General features: G+C 40.0%; 6 protein-coding genes across 11 annotated transcripts; 3 read left to right on the top strand and 3 right to left on the bottom strand.

Moving 5' to 3' along the window:
- The first annotated feature begins 620 nt into the window (after positions 1-620).
- On the top strand, positions 621-6,936 carry Cul3 (cullin 3). 2 transcript variants are annotated; one of them, XM_018034982.2, is made up of 14 exons: positions 621-680; positions 1,418-1,801; positions 1,872-2,075; positions 2,152-2,331; positions 2,411-2,785; positions 2,862-3,032; positions 3,109-3,216; positions 3,291-3,468; positions 3,531-3,769; positions 3,867-4,036; positions 4,100-4,238; positions 4,318-4,445; positions 4,530-4,586; positions 6,651-6,936. In XM_018034982.2, the coding sequence occupies exons 1-13, from the start codon at positions 621-623 to the stop codon at positions 4,552-4,554; spliced, it is 2,361 nt and encodes a 786-aa protein (XP_017890471.1). In that variant the 3' UTR covers positions 4,555-4,586; positions 6,651-6,936. The 2 variants fall into 2 exon arrangements, with proteins under 2 accessions (XP_017890471.1, XP_017890470.1); XM_018034981.2 differs by lacking the exon at positions 6,651-6,936 and adding an exon at positions 5,855-6,128.
- On the bottom strand, positions 5,482-8,556 carry Ubc10 (ubiquitin conjugating enzyme 10). 2 transcript variants are annotated; one of them, XM_018035003.2, is made up of 5 exons: positions 8,262-8,556; positions 7,837-7,932; positions 7,411-7,597; positions 7,156-7,331; positions 5,482-5,895 (listed from the first exon to the last, which is right to left on the bottom strand). In XM_018035003.2, exons 1-4 carry the CDS (start codon positions 8,286-8,288, stop codon positions 7,162-7,164), a joined length of 480 nt encoding a protein of 159 aa, XP_017890492.1. In that variant the 5' UTR covers positions 8,289-8,556; the 3' UTR covers positions 5,482-5,895; positions 7,156-7,161. The 2 variants fall into 2 exon arrangements, with proteins under 2 accessions (XP_017890492.1, XP_017890490.1); XM_018035001.2 differs by lacking the exon at positions 5,482-5,895 and having other exon boundaries at positions 6,600-7,331; positions 8,262-8,554.
- Positions 8,557-8,620: 64 nt separating this feature from the next.
- Cog2 (conserved oligomeric Golgi complex subunit 2) lies at positions 8,621-11,705 on the top strand. The gene is made up of 8 exons (XM_018034985.2): positions 8,621-8,965; positions 9,031-9,258; positions 9,382-9,648; positions 9,723-10,459; positions 10,519-10,766; positions 10,831-11,110; positions 11,250-11,430; positions 11,507-11,705. Exons 1-8 carry the CDS (start codon positions 8,894-8,896, stop codon positions 11,588-11,590), a joined length of 2,097 nt encoding a protein of 698 aa, XP_017890474.1. The 5' UTR covers positions 8,621-8,893; the 3' UTR covers positions 11,591-11,705.
- On the bottom strand, positions 11,616-13,704 carry fsd (transmembrane protein fates-shifted). 2 transcript variants are annotated; one of them, XM_018034992.2, is made up of 8 exons: positions 13,642-13,704; positions 13,285-13,365; positions 13,098-13,187; positions 12,968-13,039; positions 12,749-12,887; positions 12,480-12,681; positions 12,245-12,418; positions 11,616-12,155 (listed from the first exon to the last, which is right to left on the bottom strand). In XM_018034992.2, exons 3-8 carry the CDS (start codon positions 13,141-13,143, stop codon positions 11,883-11,885), a joined length of 906 nt encoding a protein of 301 aa, XP_017890481.1. In that variant the 5' UTR covers positions 13,144-13,187; positions 13,285-13,365; positions 13,642-13,704; the 3' UTR covers positions 11,616-11,882. The 2 variants fall into 2 exon arrangements, with proteins under 2 accessions (XP_017890481.1, XP_017890479.1); XM_018034990.2 differs by having other exon boundaries at positions 13,484-13,685.
- Positions 13,705-13,746: 42 nt separating this feature from the next.
- Positions 13,747-15,924, top strand: Pus10 (Pseudouridine synthase 10). The gene is made up of 6 exons (XM_018034986.2): positions 13,747-14,146; positions 14,209-14,313; positions 14,386-14,693; positions 14,760-14,971; positions 15,037-15,162; positions 15,230-15,924. Exons 1-6 carry the CDS (start codon positions 14,009-14,011, stop codon positions 15,850-15,852), a joined length of 1,512 nt encoding a protein of 503 aa, XP_017890475.1. The 5' UTR covers positions 13,747-14,008; the 3' UTR covers positions 15,853-15,924.
- On the bottom strand, positions 15,906-17,633 carry aurB (aurora kinase B). 3 transcript variants are annotated; one of them, XM_018034998.2, is made up of 7 exons: positions 17,367-17,633; positions 17,091-17,262; positions 16,826-17,017; positions 16,631-16,765; positions 16,397-16,555; positions 16,101-16,332; positions 15,906-16,031 (listed from the first exon to the last, which is right to left on the bottom strand). In XM_018034998.2, the coding sequence occupies exons 2-7, from the start codon at positions 17,201-17,203 to the stop codon at positions 15,945-15,947; spliced, it is 918 nt and encodes a 305-aa protein (XP_017890487.1). In that variant the 5' UTR covers positions 17,204-17,262; positions 17,367-17,633; the 3' UTR covers positions 15,906-15,944. The 3 variants fall into 3 exon arrangements, with proteins under 3 accessions (XP_017890487.1, XP_017890486.1, XP_017890485.1); XM_018034997.2 differs by having other exon boundaries at positions 17,091-17,213; positions 17,295-17,632; XM_018034996.2 differs by having other exon boundaries at positions 17,091-17,226; positions 17,295-17,632.
- Between the last annotated feature and the right edge of the window lie 5 nt (positions 17,634-17,638).

Here is a 17,638-nt window from a genome sequence, read left to right on the forward strand (position 1 = left end):
AACGTATCGACGGTCACGTTAACGTGTTCGAGGGCAAAAGAAATTTGTGTGCAACACCCGCGATCCCCGACAGATTCATTTCGACAGCGTTGACAGGCGTGCGTGATACTTTCTTTTCTTCCTTTTTTTCTCGCTCCTTCGCTTCGCCTTTGTTCGGCCATTCTCACCGAGTTTTCCTACTCTCGCGACTACTTTTCCCTTTCACTTTTCAACCCTTAAGCGGCGTTATCCCCCATTTTTGTTTGTCAGGTAAAAAAGAGACGTCGCTCTCTGCCCTCTCTCCCTGTCACGGCCCCATTCCTTCTCTCTTTCTCCTGGGTGGTCTCTCTCTCTCTCTCTTTCCCTCGTTCTCTCCTCTTCTAGGACACATCGCGTATTTGTTTCCTTTATTTTACTAAATGTCCACGATAACGACAGAATTTTTGTTAAACACGGTGAATGGTGGATGAGTGATCGTGTATACACGCGACAGCCGAACCACCGTGGCTGATTCCAAATCGTACGCGAGTGAATGCTCCTTGCGTTTAACTGGTGTCAATGTATACACGGTGTAACGTTATCGTAGCATCGGCCAGAGAGCATTTTTAAAGCGAATCCTCGTCCAACCAACAAATTCGATCATGATGAAGGGCAGTGGAATGGTCAAGAAAGAGAGCAAAATGCGTATACGTGCTTTCCCGGTGAGTATCACCCTTCTTTTTATACCCCCCCTCCCATTTAGCCTTTATTGTTCTTGCGACCCTTTAAAACCAATATTTACACCTCCACTCGCTTCGTCCTCTCGTTTTGATATTCATACATCCTCCGCAATTTTTATCCTGACTCGACTCTCTCATTTTCCAGGCATCCGATTTCAGTTGAAATCTACATGTACACATGTAGATTTTTATAACCTGTTCGTTTTTAACATATGCGTCAAGCTGGCAAGATTTTAATCACTCGTGAGAGAACGTTTTATATTACGATGCATAGTATGTAATATAATATGAGCATACCGTAACCACTGTTTATTCTGACAGACACTTGTGTTGATCTTTCGACAATTTTATTCAAAGCATCATTATATTCTGTTACAAAAACAAATATGCCTGCAGTTTCCATAATGACATAAATAAAAAGAACTATAATCCAATTATTCCTGATATCTTTCGACTCGATTCATCAATGAAAGCTGTAATATGTACTGAATCTGAATATTGTATACTTGTATTTCTCAGACTCCTCGTCGCAAGATGCACAGTTAGATTGACCAAGGGATTTCCTAATGATTTTTATTAATAAAACCAATTTATCCTCCCTTCCTTATTTCCAATTGCCTGTTCAATTCACGATTCCGAACTATTATTATTTTAAATTCGTTCTAATTAAATTACTATTGCCACCTTTCATTCTCTTGTCCCGCCTTTGTACGTTCTAGACTACTATGGATGAAAAGTATGTAGAGAGCATTTGGGCGTTGCTGAAAAATGCGATTCAAGAAATCCAGAAGAAGAATAATTCCGGGCTGAGTTTCGAAGAACTTTACCGGAACGCTTACACGATGGTCCTTCACAAGTATGGGGAACGTTTGTACACAGGTTTAAAAGAAGTCGTTACCCATCATCTGGAGAATAAAGTCAGAGAAGACGTGCTGAGATCGCTCCATAACAATTTCCTTCAAACGTTGAATCAAGCTTGGAACGATCATCAGACGTCCATGGTGATGATCAGAGATATTCTGATGTACATGGACAGAGTGTACGTGCAACAGAACGACGTAGACAACGTGTACAATTTGGGACTTATCATATTTAGAGATCAGGTAATCTGACGGAATTTAAGACCGATAAACTCGAGAACTCGACATTTATCTGTACGTGCTTTCCTTCAAGGTGGTTAGATACGGTTGCGTTCGAGATCATTTGCGAGAAACATTATTAGGTATGGTAGCGAGGGAGAGGAGAGGAGAAGTAGTAGATCGTATAGCGATTAAAAATGCCTGCCAAATGTTAATGTTACTTGGTATTAACAATCGCCAAGTTTACGAGGAAGACTTCGAAAGGCCTTTTTTACAACAAAGCGCTGAATTCTATAGAGTGAGAGAACGTTGCTTCCTTCCTCTTACGTCGTCAATCATTCCAATCTCACTGACCATCGTTCTTTTCTGTTCAGATGGAATCTCAGAAATTCTTAGCTGAAAATAGTGCGTCGGTATATATAAAGAAAGTCGAGGCTAGAATCTGCGAGGAGTCGGAGAGGGCGAAACACTATTTAGACGAATCCACCGAGCCGCGGATAGTAGAGGTCGTAGAAGAAGAATTAATTAAAATCCATATGAAAACCATCGTCGAGGTACGAGCTGACGTTGCACTCAGTATTTTTGCAACGTGAATGACTCGCATTTGTAATCACACGACTTTTGTATGAGTAGATGGAGAACAGCGGTGTAATACACATGCTCAAGAATCAGAAAACCGAAGATCTCAATTGCATGTACAAATTGTTCTCAAGAGTGTCGGATGGTTTGCGTACCGTGTGCGATTGCGTCTCGCAATTTCTCCGCGAACAAGGCCGTGCCATGGTTCAAGAGGAACACGAGTCGACGACGAACGCCGTACTCTTCATTCAGAACTTGTTGGATCTGAAAGACCGTTTCGATCACTTCCTTCACTATTCGTTTAACAATGATAAGAACTACAAGCAAATGATAGCCTCCGACTTCGAGTACTTCCTAAATTTAAACACGAAGAGCCCGGAATACCTCTCGCTCTTCATCGACGACAAACTGAAGAAAGGTGTCAAAGGGGTGAGTTCTATGAAGGATTCTCGGTTTTACATGAACGTAGAACACACGTCAATCGTTCGATCGTGATGCGTTTCAGATGACAGAGCAGGAGATCGAAGGTATCTTGGATAAAACCATGGTTTTATTCAGATTTCTTCAAGAGAAGGACGTTTTCGAACGGTACTATAAGCAGCACTTAGCCAAACGTCTTCTCTTGAATAAATCCGTGTCCGACGATAGTGAGAAGAACATGATATCCAAACTTAAGGTAAAATCATTTGCTTTCCTCGGCTTCCTGATCGTTCTCGCGCTCGCTAATCGACTCGATCGACAATCCATTTTAGACTGAATGTGGATGCCAGTTCACATCGAAGTTGGAAGGGATGTTCAAAGACATAACAGTTAGTAATACAATTATGGATGAATTCAAAGATCACGTCCTTACGTCTAACGTAAGTAAATTATGCGTCACTTGCTGTTACTACCGGCAGAGTGTGTACACTCTTGTCATTCGTTCTTCTTCTAGACAAATTTACACGGCGTCGATATAAGCGTGAGGGTTTTGACGACCGGCTTCTGGCCAACGCAGTCTGCAACGCCGAAGTGCAGCATGCCAGCGGCACCACGCGATGCTTTCGATGCCTTCCGACGTTTCTATCTCGCGAAACACAGCGGTCGACAATTAACGTTACAGCCTCAATTAGGTGAGTGATCCAGCATCGATGTCGTTCGTTTACCGTTCTTTATTTAAACGCGATCCGTTCAGGTTCCGCGGATTTAAATGCCGTGTTCTACGGGCCACGAAGGGAGGAGAGCAGCTGCGGCGGCCTGGACACGCCGCTGTCCTCGAGTTCGATCGGAAACGGGAGCAGCAGCACGAACGGCAGTCTCCTGAGCCAACGTAGCAGCGGTTGCGGTAACACGAGGAAACATATTATCCAAGTTTCCACTTATCAAATGTGCGTTTTAATGCTCTTCAATAAAAGAGAGAAATTGACGTACGAGGTCAGTTTAAATGGTAGTTCTTATTTCTCGATTCTGTACACGATCGCCGTCCCGGTGTCACACGATTATTCTGTACAATGTATGAAACGTTGCGTAGGAAATTCAAGGTGAAACCGATATTCCAGAGAGAGACTTGGTTAGAGCATTGCAATCTCTCGCGATGGGCAAAGCCACGCAGAGAGTGTTGTTGAAGCATCCTCGTACGAAGGAAATCGAACCGTCGCATTATTTCTGTGTCAACGACACTTTCACTAGCAAGTTGCACAGGTAAGATTCGGTTGGATCTCTGTCAAATCCTAGTTCGTACGAAAAACTGTGATTCCCTTTCAGAGTGAAGATTCAAACGGTAGCGGCGAAAGGCGAGTCGGAACCCGAAAGAAGAGAGACTCGCAACAAGGTAGACGAAGATAGAAAACACGAAATAGAGGCAGCTATCGTCCGTATCATGAAAGACAGAAAGCGCATGGCAGTACGTATCCGTTTGCCGTCTCACCGACTGAACAAACGCATTGAATATTGTCCTCACGTTCGTGTTGCATTCCTTTCAGCATAATATACTCGTAGCGGAAGTAACAGAGCAATTGAAAGGTCGATTTTTGCCGTCGCCCGTAATAATTAAGAAGCGTATCGAAGGTTTGATCGAACGTGAATACTTGGCACGCACGCCGGAAGATAGGTATGCACGATCGTTTACCTCGTATCTATCCGTTCTCCGTAGAATCTTCACTGTTAACGTGAATCTCGTTTGTTTCGATTCCAGAAAGGTGTATACGTACGTTGCTTAATGCTCGAAATAAAACGGATCTGTACAAAACATGTAAGTAATTTGTAATAATACCTACTCCGTCAAATATATCTAAAATCTGTCTCTCATCGATAACCTGATATTCTCGTCGACCGTCATTGTCAGTTTCTCTTCATTTTATTCGCCGATCAAGATTGTTATCGTTTTTTGGTGTTCTCTCGTGAACGTAACAGTGATACGCGCGTACGAGGCATTCCACATCAACGGCCGTTGAGCCGTATGAGAACACGGAACAGATTGCACTGATCCAACATTCCATTGATCCGTGGTAAAATCGTTTCGCACTTTCGGATTCGAATAGTTTCTGAGTAGAGAATCGGTGCACCCAGGATGTGTCCCGCGACCAATCTGAGGACTAATTAACTGTACTGCGGCTCGCGACGGTCGAAAATCTTTAATGGAGCTTCGTCAGTGACTTTATAAAATGAAATTCGATTATTTGATGTTGATTGCCTCGAGATTTAAAGAGAGTAGTTAGATGTGGTTGATATAATTGACTAGTGTGGTGGAAAAGGTTGAAGCAGAGAACGAGCATAGGATAAAAGTTTTATAAATACGTTCTGATAATGTTGTTAATAATCTCTCTATCTCTCTCTCTCTCTCTCTCTGTCTCTCTCCTGAGTTTACTTCGATTACTATTATATATTTCAGTCGTGTCTGGTTGATTTAGGTAAATATATGAACATACTTGTTACAGTAGCGAGGAGCTGTAATTTAAATTAAACATAGCGTTTAATTAAATATGCGTTTATTAGTAGTAAACGGAAAATAAATTATAATCGCAGAATATCGAAAAGCTGTAGGCGCATTACTATTAAGGAAATTTTTTTACACTTATAAACCTGTGATTATATCTATGATGGTCATAAACAATTTACATGGATGTACCATGAATCTCATTAAACCATTAGTGTTATACGATGATTTTATTTACATCTCACATATGGCTCTCAATCTCGATTACACGTGTACATAAGCAGTGTGAATGTATGTGTAAGAATATAAGTTTGCCTCGTTTCTAGTATATAATTATATTTTATTTTGAACATTTTCAATGTCCCACGAAACAAATACTTGATAAACGCGTACTTCCCTTCTTTCTTTCGATCTCTCTCTCTCTCTCTCTTTCAAGCTTCTGAATAATCTGTACCTTCCTCGTCGAGGGCAAATAAAAAAGTACGAGCGACAGAGCTTCCGTAGACGCCTTACAAGTTCTACCTCTTCCACCTAGCTCATCAATTATTTCACAACAATTAATCCGGTTCTTCGTTAAATTGCAGAATATTTATTGTAGTATACCAAAACTGGAACCTGTACGAATCTGTAACAGATGCGGAGTTTATTGGTGGAATTAAAAAAGAATATTGATAATGATGATTAATAAGTAAAGAGTGCGCGTATGAGCTTATATAAGAAAGGATGATGAGCATGATGACGCAGAGAGAAAACAAAAAGAAATTATCATTGAAAATCCATATTATTACGGGCTTGAGTCGCGATAGACAGAGCAAGTCTCAAAATGTGTCTATATAAATGTCTTGGACAACATTTTTATTTTCGTTTATATCTTTATTTATTAATATAGAGGTTTAATATTTAAACAAAAGATTTTACCCTTTCTTACGCAAACTGAATAAAAAGTAAAATCCTGTGAAACCAACCAGTTCTTAGAATTCAGCACATTAATCACGATCGACCCTCTTTGTGTCTTATTCCATTTTCTAACGATCGTTTTCACCCTCAAGCAAGGTTTATTTAAATTTCTTTCAAGCGCTATCGTTGCTACTCCAGAATTTATATATATATATATATATATATGTATGTATGTATATATATTCTGTAGTGTCTTACAATTAATGAAGACGTAAATTGAATTTCTTACTAGATAATGAAATAACATTATATATAAAAGACACACATAAAACACGTGGGAAATATAGAATTAGAAATCGATATTTCGCGTTAGAAGATGGAATTATGTTCTCGAAGACAGCAGTCGCTCTCAATGAAATTAGTATTACAATATCGGTAGTGTGATCAGTTTAATAATTACATAAATTTTATGTACATTCACAGTTATCGTATGATGCTACTGAATTCGATCGCCAAGAGCCAGAATTTATCCACAACTTAAACGATTTAATACGTTCGTAATCAATATCTGTATCGTCAACACTGAAAGTAAATGCATTATTGTGTAATGTTTATATACCTGTTTTACAACAAACTGCGCTTGTCTTGCTTTCAACAGAAAAACGAGCAGATGATATATTTTTTTCATGCTTCTTTTTAGAATCGTACAGATCGTATGTGCTTGCGTCCGTTTACAACGACTTCAAAATACAAATTGTATACAATATCATACAGTTAGTTTATTATATTTTTTTGCTCTGAAAAATTTGTTAATTCACTTTTATAAACATTACAATTTGCACATAGTAATATCATTGTCGGTAGTTAACCAATACTGTACACATGCATCTCAATTCAACTTGTTTTTCATGTAACAGATAGTGTCTATGTTGGCTTGAATTAAATTAGCTGACGAGCGGCAGGCATCGTGGTGAGTAGAACTGGTCACCTGTGGTTATTCGTTAGAGGACGACGACTCACGCCTCTTTTCCGCGTATTTTTTCGTAAACTCCTCGGCGTTCTTTAAAAACTTTTTTCTATCCTTTAAAAACTCCTCGGCGAGGTCCGCCCTTAACGGATGCTCTGGTTCTGGATCATTTACTAACGCTATTAAAGCTTGTACGACTGGAAACAATACAGTGCACCGTCTCGTAAAATCTGTTACGTTGAATCAACCACGAGGAACAACGATAGAGAAGTTTACCTTGGTCTGTCTTTGTAGCTGGCTTCCAGTTTTCAGCAGTTATGATTGGTAAGCATACTTGTCCCTTCTCATCCACGTTCGGATGATATATTTTTGTTTTAAAGTTTATCTTTGGAGGCTTAAAAGGATATTCGGCAGGAAAATTGATTTCGATACGAAACGCTCCTTTGTTATACGGTGGATTATCCTAAAATCAGACAGGTAACGCATGACGAGCACCTCCGAACAGGAGAAACTAACGGAGAACGTAATTGAGAGTTGCGATCGTAAACGATCGATGGTTTCATCGATCCAAGTTTCAATTTATACGAAATCAAATTGTATCGCGGGATTGCATAAATCTAACTATAGTAGTCTTTGCAAATCGGATTAGGCTGGGTTAGATTAGATTATATCTCGGAAATAGAATGACACGCGAAAACATACCGGCAATATAAGGCCTTGCCAAGTGAGAATGTTCGATTCGTCCACTTGAATATTTGTAAAGTTTTTCATTGCCGAAGCTCTTAAATCCCCAAGTTCCTGGAAAAGAAATCAGACAGCCACCGTAAGAACCCGCGGTTACCAATGTCATGCTTCAACACATATTTCACATGGAGCAATGAACAATGAAATACATTCGAAAGAATTTAATACGCGATCGTCGACGAATTACGCAGCATGAGTAAAAATGTTGTGCATCATCATGGAAAAGCAGGATGTCACTTATGAGTATCAGTTATGAAAATGAATTCTGTTGAACACCCACACGACGATGATCGTGTCACGATTTCGGGTCCCTGCTTGGAACGTGTTTTACATACAATGTTCCAGGCGAAGATCATGCTTACTGACAGAAACATTTGATTTACCTTTTGCAATCTTCTCGTGGCTGCCATTTTGAAAATAAATTCCACTAAAAGTAGCAAAACTTGTTAGGTTCCTTGGTGATGGCTTCGCAACTACTCCGCCTATGAAAATACTCTAGTATCTTTCCTCCTATTCAAATATCCTCCACGAACACGAAACCGTACAAGTTCCTTGTCGCCGAACCTTTGTTTCGCGACACCGATTTCACATGAATAAAAACGTAGATATTTACTCGCTCGATCACGAATATCAGTCGCTTATCCGTCCATTCGTTTAGCGCTCTCTGACTCTGTACCTGTACACTAGGTTATCTTGATTGGTACTAACACAAACGCGTGACCGCGGTTCCACGTGAAGTCCGACGCGATACCTAATTCTCATTTTTGTATCGAACTCCCTCTTCGTGCGCATCGCGCTGCACTTCATGCAGTACTCGTTTGTTGCCGATTTGGATTTGTTCCACACCCTTATGTATTGTGTACGTTGGATGTTGGATTCACGTTCACGTTGTTCACGTTCTCTTAAACCATTTCCTCACTCGTAATGTGTCAAGAAAGCTGTCGAGCCTCAGAGGCTAAATAAACTTGGAACAAATTCATTGAGTCATCGTTTGATACAAAAACGATCTGACATCATGTCGAAGGAACATATTAATTTACCCAAAGCTCCGAGAGATCTATGCTTCTCGGAGCTCGATTTTATTCAAGTAAGTCGTTATTCTCCAAAAAATCGTGTTTTAGGTCTCTAATCTGATTCTTTGTGATTCTCCAGCAAAATTTCAATGTGGACACTTTCCTTCAAGAGCATAGGAAGAGTACGAAATTGGAAACGATGCGAGATGATCTCGGGATATACTTGAAACTACTCAGGTCTGCTATGATCGATTTGATTAACAGAGATTACACAGATTTTGTAAACCTATCGAGTAACCTGATCGGCTTAGATAAAGCGATCAATGATTTACAAACCCCTCTAGGACAGTTAAGAGAAGAAGTGATGGTAAGTTGGACTAAAGAATATGTTATTGCCTATTAACGCTAAACCTGCTGACCAGTGACTGGCTCACGGTAGATTTAGCACTGATTAGCCTTCACATAATTTTGTTAATATCCTTTATGACAGCAAGTGAGACAAACGTTAGACGATGAAATTATGGCTATTACTGATAACGTAAATGAGAACAAGAAGATCAGGGAATATAAGCAAAGCATATTCAGTTTGCAACACATTTACAAGTCTCTAAACAAGCTGTACTCAATATTATCTTTGACAACGTTTCTGGACAGTCCTGCAAAGATAGATATCCTGGAGCAAGCTGCGGCGGAATTTAATCAGTTGCAATTTCACGTATCCAGATGCAAACTGGACGCTGTTTACGACAAGCAGAAAGTATGTACATCTGAAGTAATTGGAGTTAAATTTCTCCTGCATGTTGAAATACATATATATGTACATTACAACAGGAAGGTGAGAAGCTTGAACAGTCTTACGTGACGCACCTGAACGAATTCTTCCTGGCGTGTGTGCAAGAGAAGAACTCAGCTCTGTTAATCCGTTGTTTAAAAATTTATATTACTCTTGACAAGATAACCGATGCCGAGAATTTAGTGAAGACGGAGATCGTTGACCCATTGATTCGTGGTGTAATTAACATAGAGAATTTACAAACCGACGGGCTACAGAATATATACAACAGATTGTTGAATATTCTAAGCGTAGAGCTGAAGCAATTGTTGGATATCACATTACACCCAAATAGATCGTCTGTAACAGGTTTTAACTTCTTGGTCAACAGTTTTTGGGTCGACGTGGAGGAGAAAATCGAGCAGTATATAAAATGTATTTTCGCTCCCGGAGATCCCGTATTGTTCCACGCCAGGTACACAGCGACCTTGGAGTTCTTAGAGAAACTGGAAGCTGAGTGTGTCACGCTCGAATCGCTGACTGCGTTGAAAGAAAATTCACGGTACAAGAACTTCCTGAAGAAGTGGAATTTACCAGTGTATTTTCAAATCAGATTTCAAGAGATAGCTAATGGGATCGAAACGGTGTTGAGCGAACCGATATCGTCGACTTCTGTGAGAGGCACTCCGGAATCGCTCACGCGAAATGATTTTTCTCTTCACGCTACACTCGTCGTATGGGAAAATCTACAAAGAATTTGGGACAACAGTGTGTATCTGTGTCAGCTATTTCACAGGTAAGACAGCGTAAAATGGACGTAAGTAATAACGATCACATGCTGCGTTTCTCGTTTAGATTCTGGAAGTTCAGTCTCCAGATATGTGCCCGGTATCAGACGTGGAGTGAAACGGTGCTGGAAGAAGTTTGGCCTATAGAGAATGAAATGGGGAACCTGAGCAAAGTAGAGCACTCCACGAGGCTTAACTTTTTAATTTGTTTGTACAAAGATGCAGAAAAATTTGTGAACATACTTCCATCTCTGCTGGAGATAGCTCGATCGAAACTTAAATTGGAGACTCCGACGGTGTTGAAACTATTAGAAGGTACGCGACACCGACATTGTACTTCGAATATTATGTTCATTGTCACGTGCGTGTCTTCCCATAGATTCGCTCGGCGAAACGATCAAGAATTTGAAAACGATTTGGCCGAAGATCACGGAGGAAATCGTGAACGAACTGTTGAAACGGTGCGTGGCGCATTTGAAACAAGTCAGTGACATACCGAGATTGTTTAGACGAACAAAGAGGGACGTGCCAACGAAGCCGTGTCCTTACGTAAAGAATGCTCTCGCGTTTCTGATCAACTTCCATACCGATTACAAGAAAGTGATACCGGAAGATGTTGACGATTGGCTGAAACTGGCTCTCTCATCGTTGACTGAGCAGTAAGAACGAACAGAGAAAGAATGATTGTTACTGTAGTACTCATTTTAACACACTGCGGATGGATTTATCATGTTTTCTATACCAAAAACGAAACTACTCGTCCGCAACGTGTTAATTTGACTTTATTACATTTTCTAGTTATCTAGCTTCCGTGACGGACGTTCTAACTTCCGTGCAAAAGACTGAGGAGAGTTTGAGAAGATTGAAGAAGATACGCGATAAATCTACGGGATCTCTTTCGTCCGAAGTTCAAGGCATCAGCGACGATGAGAAGATAAGAATTCAGTTACAAGTCGATGTACAAGCGTATGCTAACACGGTGAGACTTATTGCCACGGGATTCGCCCCCTTTCACTAATTGCTATATGTCACGTCGTCTCGATCGTGAATTCTAGATTACGGAGATGGGAATTTCAACGTCCAGTGTTCTCCACGTCAATGAATTGTTGAACGCTGTTGCAGCGGCAGTGAAAAGGTAATACCCAAATGAATTAAAACAAGACCTCTCGTTTCACGTTACACGCCTGAACGCGTATAAGATGTACATATTTACATACAGCTGCAATAAAACAGTTATGTTACTTTCTCCGTTTATCTACGTTTTAAATAATTTCTAAAATATCAGACAACCGTTTGGATCACATACTGAACAAACGTTCAAATCACATCTACTTAACAGACGTCGAATATATTATTTACATATATTTATATTACAAATCTCGTACTTATGATCTAACCACTAGGTTTCGTTAAAGTACACGGAATTTTTTTTCATTGTAAGCTCTGTTCCCAAGAATCACTTTGTGGTAATTGAACTGTGGGTATCGTATCCTGATTAGGATACGTAGGATGCCACCAGTCTAGAATTAAGCAGTTAACAACTTCATTTAGTATCACTTGGTTCGTTAACGTATTAGGAATATCGGATGTTCCAAATCCAAGTTGCAAACGATGATCCTTAAAACCGGGCATCAAAGTCATCGATACTGATTGCAGAGTCAAACCGATTACGGGCGGTAACATGCTGTATTTTAAGCAAGTTACCTAGAAACAGCGCGATATTTTACTCATTTTACAGGCTCGGTTATAAACCGACGATTATCAACGATAGTATTCGGTGATAGAATAAGTACCATAAGTATTTTACAGTCCTCTTCCGGGTTCGCGGCTATATCTTCCAACATTTCGAGGAGGTTCTTCTTTTTGTTGTTCACTTTCGTTCTCTGCTTTAACGAATTGTTCGTATTCTTCTGGATCTCTTTCAGCTTGAAGTAGAAATACCATCTATCTTTCCCTATCTTCCCCTTCTGAAAGAAAATTGCCGATTCATCGTCGGAACGTTTTCGATCAACGAGACGGTTCACATACTCTGTGCCACATGAGACAGCATCGTCTTTTCACGAGGGAATGCGGTTCTTGATGTCTTAAGTAAGACATATCGTCGACCTTTCTCTTCAAAGGAAAATAACTGTAATGCATCGTCCTAATGACGCAGGCACGAAGTCCATAAGTGCGAACCATGCACTGGGGCTGTAGGCGTTCCGGTAGATTAGGGACAAACCTGTAGTACCTGTAATTAAATTCTATTTAACACGATCCTTCTGATCGTCCTTATTGAACCAGAAGAGAAGGCTTACGATTTGTATAAGTGGAACCAAAATTTTGCCGTCGTCGTTACATGATAAGCGCTTTTACATATCCGAGCAAACTTCCCTACAGCCTCTGGACAAATGTACTCTGATATAATGAACCATATGTCCAACGGATAATCTATACCTGAACAATACAAAAGTGTAATCCCCCGTCTTTGCTAAAATGCCAAGGATACCAATTTTATCACCTCCTAATGCTTTTACCTTCTTCCACTTCTTCTACAGCTCCTTCGGAGGAACTAACCTTTCTACTTCTTCTCCGGTTCGTTAACGCGCCTGTAAAATCAAATCCAGTATTATTCGTGAACGAAACGCACATGACTACCTGTAGTACCTCTCTTTGATCTGTTCGTATCATTATTTTGATAATCCTCGTCCATTTCACTCCACGAATCCGCTTGTTCCGTAGTAACCACTTCCTTCACTGAAAGAAATATCAGTAACGTACAGAAGAAGTGAATTCTTTTAATTGAATAGCAACGGCGTAACGCAAATTTGATAGAAATTTAAAATCTTAAAACCTTCGGAGGAAGCGTTTGTCACTGCCTTTTTCAATCTTGCGTGTGTTCGCGATGAATTCGCAAAGTCGTCGATGGTTACGTCTATCAAGAAAAATAGAACAAACAGTTAGTTCGCCGACAAGTTTATTTAAACCGTAATCGGTAAAAAATTAGCTTGTTTCGCCGATAAATATATATAATAATAATAGGAAACGGTAACCTCCGATCAAGTTGTCATTGCCATTCTCCGAAGTTACTTTTTTGTTAGATTTTTTCCTTAAATTAGGCATCGTGTTAAACGCTACGTTACGGAATAATCTAAAAATTAATCAGGTACCAGTTGTAATAGAATTAGACTTAAAATTTACAGCTATTTACACTAGTAATAAACGACATTATGAACACCCATCGTACTTCTTTAAACATGGACATGGACCATCCATGAATGAGAAAAGAATACGCTGCGTGATGGTGTTAGTGAAATTCTGCTTGTTTGTATTATCGTGTATTCGCGTTCTGTAAGCTGTAAAGCACGATAAACTGTGCCTAAAGTATCGCGTTTGAATCGTAGATATCTCGATCCTTTTAATTTCAATAGAGTGAAATTAATTGAACAGATCTTTCATTTATGAAACGCGAACTTTGAATGAGCGATCTCTTTGAAATTTTAGTACATCGTGTAGGTTACCGCCGACGCGTGTATCTTAGTTTGTAACATAAAACCGAACGATTCCCTAAGTTTAAAATGAGTCTACGCGTCGACGAGGAGAAACAGATCTTTAATTTTCTACGGCAACAACGTTGTTGCTTAAGATGCTGTTTCCGATTCATCGGTTGGCGTTCGGTTGATTGTTATCAGGATCCTGTTAAATTTGCAGAATCAGTAAGCCACGGATTTGTCACAATTTCGTGAGCTAGCATTTTGATTATGTCATTTTTCTATAGGCTGGATACATTGCAGAAGATGGTTCTGTCGAAAAGGATTGTTCGCCTTGTACGGCTTGTCTCGGAGTTCTTCAAAATGAAACGCAAGAACAGATCGTTGAAAGAGTATGTTGAACCATCTACCCCGAAGCACGTAGAGTTTCTCATGTATTTCACATGATTGTATTGTACGAACAGATTCGGGACGAAGTAGAGAAAGAGAATTACGATTGTGAAACGTTCACGTGTGCATTGACGATACCTGTGTGCATCAATCTGAGAGAACGTTTCTTGCACATGCGATGTGCCAGCCAGCTCGAGCTTTCACGAGACACGCTGGTCACTCTCAAAGTCAAGTTGCAGAGTGTTAAAGATATATGGAAATGGATGGTAACTTCGAAAATAGAAAAGTCTATTAAAAAGAAGTTTGATTCGACGACACCTTCTCCATTTCTCATTGAAATTATTTTAATATACAGATACAATGAAAAAGACTGCGAGGCGTTGTAAGTTTCCAAGTTTATCCTATCTGTGGAATTGATTTTAAAGTCAAGAGATATATTACGTTCCAGCTTGAATGTGTGCAAAGTCACGAACGGCGTGGGAAACAAACGGAAGAGAAAGTGTAACGATAATAGATTTAGTAGAAAAAGTATGGACGCACTCATGACCAAAGTGACTGACAACGAGTTTTCCGAGTGCTTTGCAAGTTCCTCGTTTGAAACGGTGGAGAATGTTAAAGTTGACAATATCATCTATTCACATTCGAGCATCTTTATAGGAGGTAACACGCCGAACTACAGATCATAATTCTAATATCGATCGTTACGTGTTGCGTGATCATTTTAGGTAGGTATAACAAATTATCGAGGGAACTTAGTCAGACACCATGGTTTATAAACGGTGAGAAGAAGATGCAGACATCGGTCCAAGATATACTGTGCAATCCTATCGCCGAAGCGGTTAAAGCTGAATGTAAGCCGATCGAGTATTCGATACAGTCTCGTTTCAAATACAATTTCACGTTCGATCCTGTGTACAGCTATCAAATTCTCGTCGTCCGGGAGAGAAGACGTGGACGTGAGGAATATATATGCAGGGCGTCCGTTCGCGGTCGAATTGATCAATCCCCGAATCAGCAAAATAACGGAGAAGTCGCTGTCGGACTTGGTCGTAGAGATCAATCGATCATCGCGACAGGTGCAGATCACGTCGAGTTTGAAGGTCTTGTCCAAGTTGGACTTGAAGAAATTGAAGGAAGGTGAGAACGTTAAGACAAAATTCTACCGAGCGCTTTGCGTTTGTCGCGACACGTCTAGAGACGCGGTGTCGCTCGAAGAATTGAATAGTACGAAGAGACTGAAGATCGTTCAAAAGACACCGATCAGAGTGTTGCACAGGCGGCCTTTGAGTCCCAGGGAACGTGTGATATACGAGATGAGAGCTCGTTGGACGAGGCCCGATGAGTTAAAAACGCTGAGTATCGCGGATGGGGATACCAGTGTATTTTTTGTGTTAGACGTTAAAACGCAAGCTGGAACGTATATTAAGGAGTTTGTGCACGGAGATTTTGGACGGACTAAGCCGAGTTTGTGCGACATTCTGAAAGCTGACGTCGACATAATCGCGTTGGACGTTACTGGGATTAATTTAAACTGGCCATGAGAATTATTTCATGTTCAACGCATTCATTTTTTTATGGATATAAAAAGATCGTATAATAAAGAAGTGTATATATTTTAAATTACTTTCTATTTTCAACGTCCATCTTTATGCTCCTGTATCCAGAAATGTCTCTTTACAGCAGCCATTGAAATCCTTTCCGTGCTTTTCCGTTTAATTAACTGCAATCAATATGAAATAATTATTTATGGAAGATGCAAGTTGTAGCAGAATTCAGGTAATCATATTACCCTTGATATCAGATCCTTAGCTCCAGGCGTGATCACTTCTGGCCATTGTATGTTCAACGCTTTTATTTTTGTATAAGTTTCTTGTTGCGAATCGCTGAGGAACGGTGGATTACCGACGAGGAATTCGTAACAAAGAATACCTAAGCACCAATGATCGACGTATATATCGTACGTTTGTCCCGTCACCATTTCCGGAGGTAGGTAATCTAATGTTCCGCATAACGTGTTTCTCCTGCAATCGTTCATGGTTCCAAGTAGATTCAATCAAGTCGACGAAATTTCTAAATCGAACTTACTTAGACGATGGTGCATGAACGGACCATCCGAAGTCTGCTAATTTAACGTTACCCTCGTACGTGAGCAACAGATTTTCTGGTTTTATATCCCTATGGATTACATTATTTTTATGACAATATTCTAAAGCATCTGCTACCTGATACGTATATTTAGCAGATCTGAAACGCAGAGATCGTCGATGAGAGACATGAGAGTTCCATCGAATTAGAAAATATGATTTTAATACTACGTACAAATGCTCATTGAATCTACCACCGGGTTGACGCTTCAACTCTTTGTATAATTCCCCTCTGGCTGCGAACTCTAATACGAGATAGATCCGCTTGTGATCGTGAAAGTACGTCAACATTTGAAGAATATGAGGATGCCTATGAAATACGAAATGCTGTGTAAACGTTTCTCTAAACGAAAGGCAAAATTGAAAATACCTTAGATGTGTCTGTATTTCAATTTCACGCATCACTTGCTTCTCCACTCGCCCTTTTATTATTTCCATTTTATATAACGTTTTCAATGCGACCATGAAGTTGGTGCTTTTTTCTCTAGCCAAATAAACGCGGCCAAATTTACCTCTGCCCAGAGGTGCACCAATCTCGAAGTCGTCTAAACTCCATTTATATCTATGAAACAGTATTTTCTTCTTACAGTGGAATTACGAGCACGATGAACGTAAAGAAACGGTAAGTGTCATACCTGGAACCTGTAGCTTCAACGTGATCTTCCATTCTACATAGAGTATCCATGACTGCTTCCTTATACTCGGTCGGAATGTTCGGAGGAAGTTTAAACTCTCCCATGTGAGCCATAATTGCTGATCTAAAGAGAAATTCTGAATATTTGTTCAAACATAAAATTCTCCTCGTCTCTGAAATTATCGAACTTGCATTGTTACTGTACCTTATTGTTTAAAATATTCTGAATAATATCAAAGTCTTCTGCGTCAAATTTTATAAATGCACGCTCTCTTACCAAACGATTAATCCCTCGTTCGCTCAAATAAAACTATTCTAAAACTTCGGCTCGTTCTTCTAACTGACACTTTTAACTACTTTTGATTCAAACAGAGGCGAACAATGAAGAACTGGTACATATACATACCTCAAATGAATTTGGATTTGTGCTCGTGGCGCCATCTAGCGTAAATGGCTGCAAATATATACTTCGTATTAGGAGAACACCGAGGTAGCACAATCTTCGGGTGGTGACGCCACCAGCAACCCCAAAATCATTTTAACCTACGT

The sequence above is a fragment of the Ceratina calcarata genome, unplaced genomic scaffold, assembly GCF_001652005.2.
Source record: "Ceratina calcarata isolate Rehan_Ccalc_2016 unplaced genomic scaffold, ASM165200v1 scaffold86.2, whole genome shotgun sequence".
NCBI classification, from domain to species: domain Eukaryota; kingdom Metazoa; phylum Arthropoda; class Insecta; order Hymenoptera; family Apidae; genus Ceratina; species Ceratina calcarata.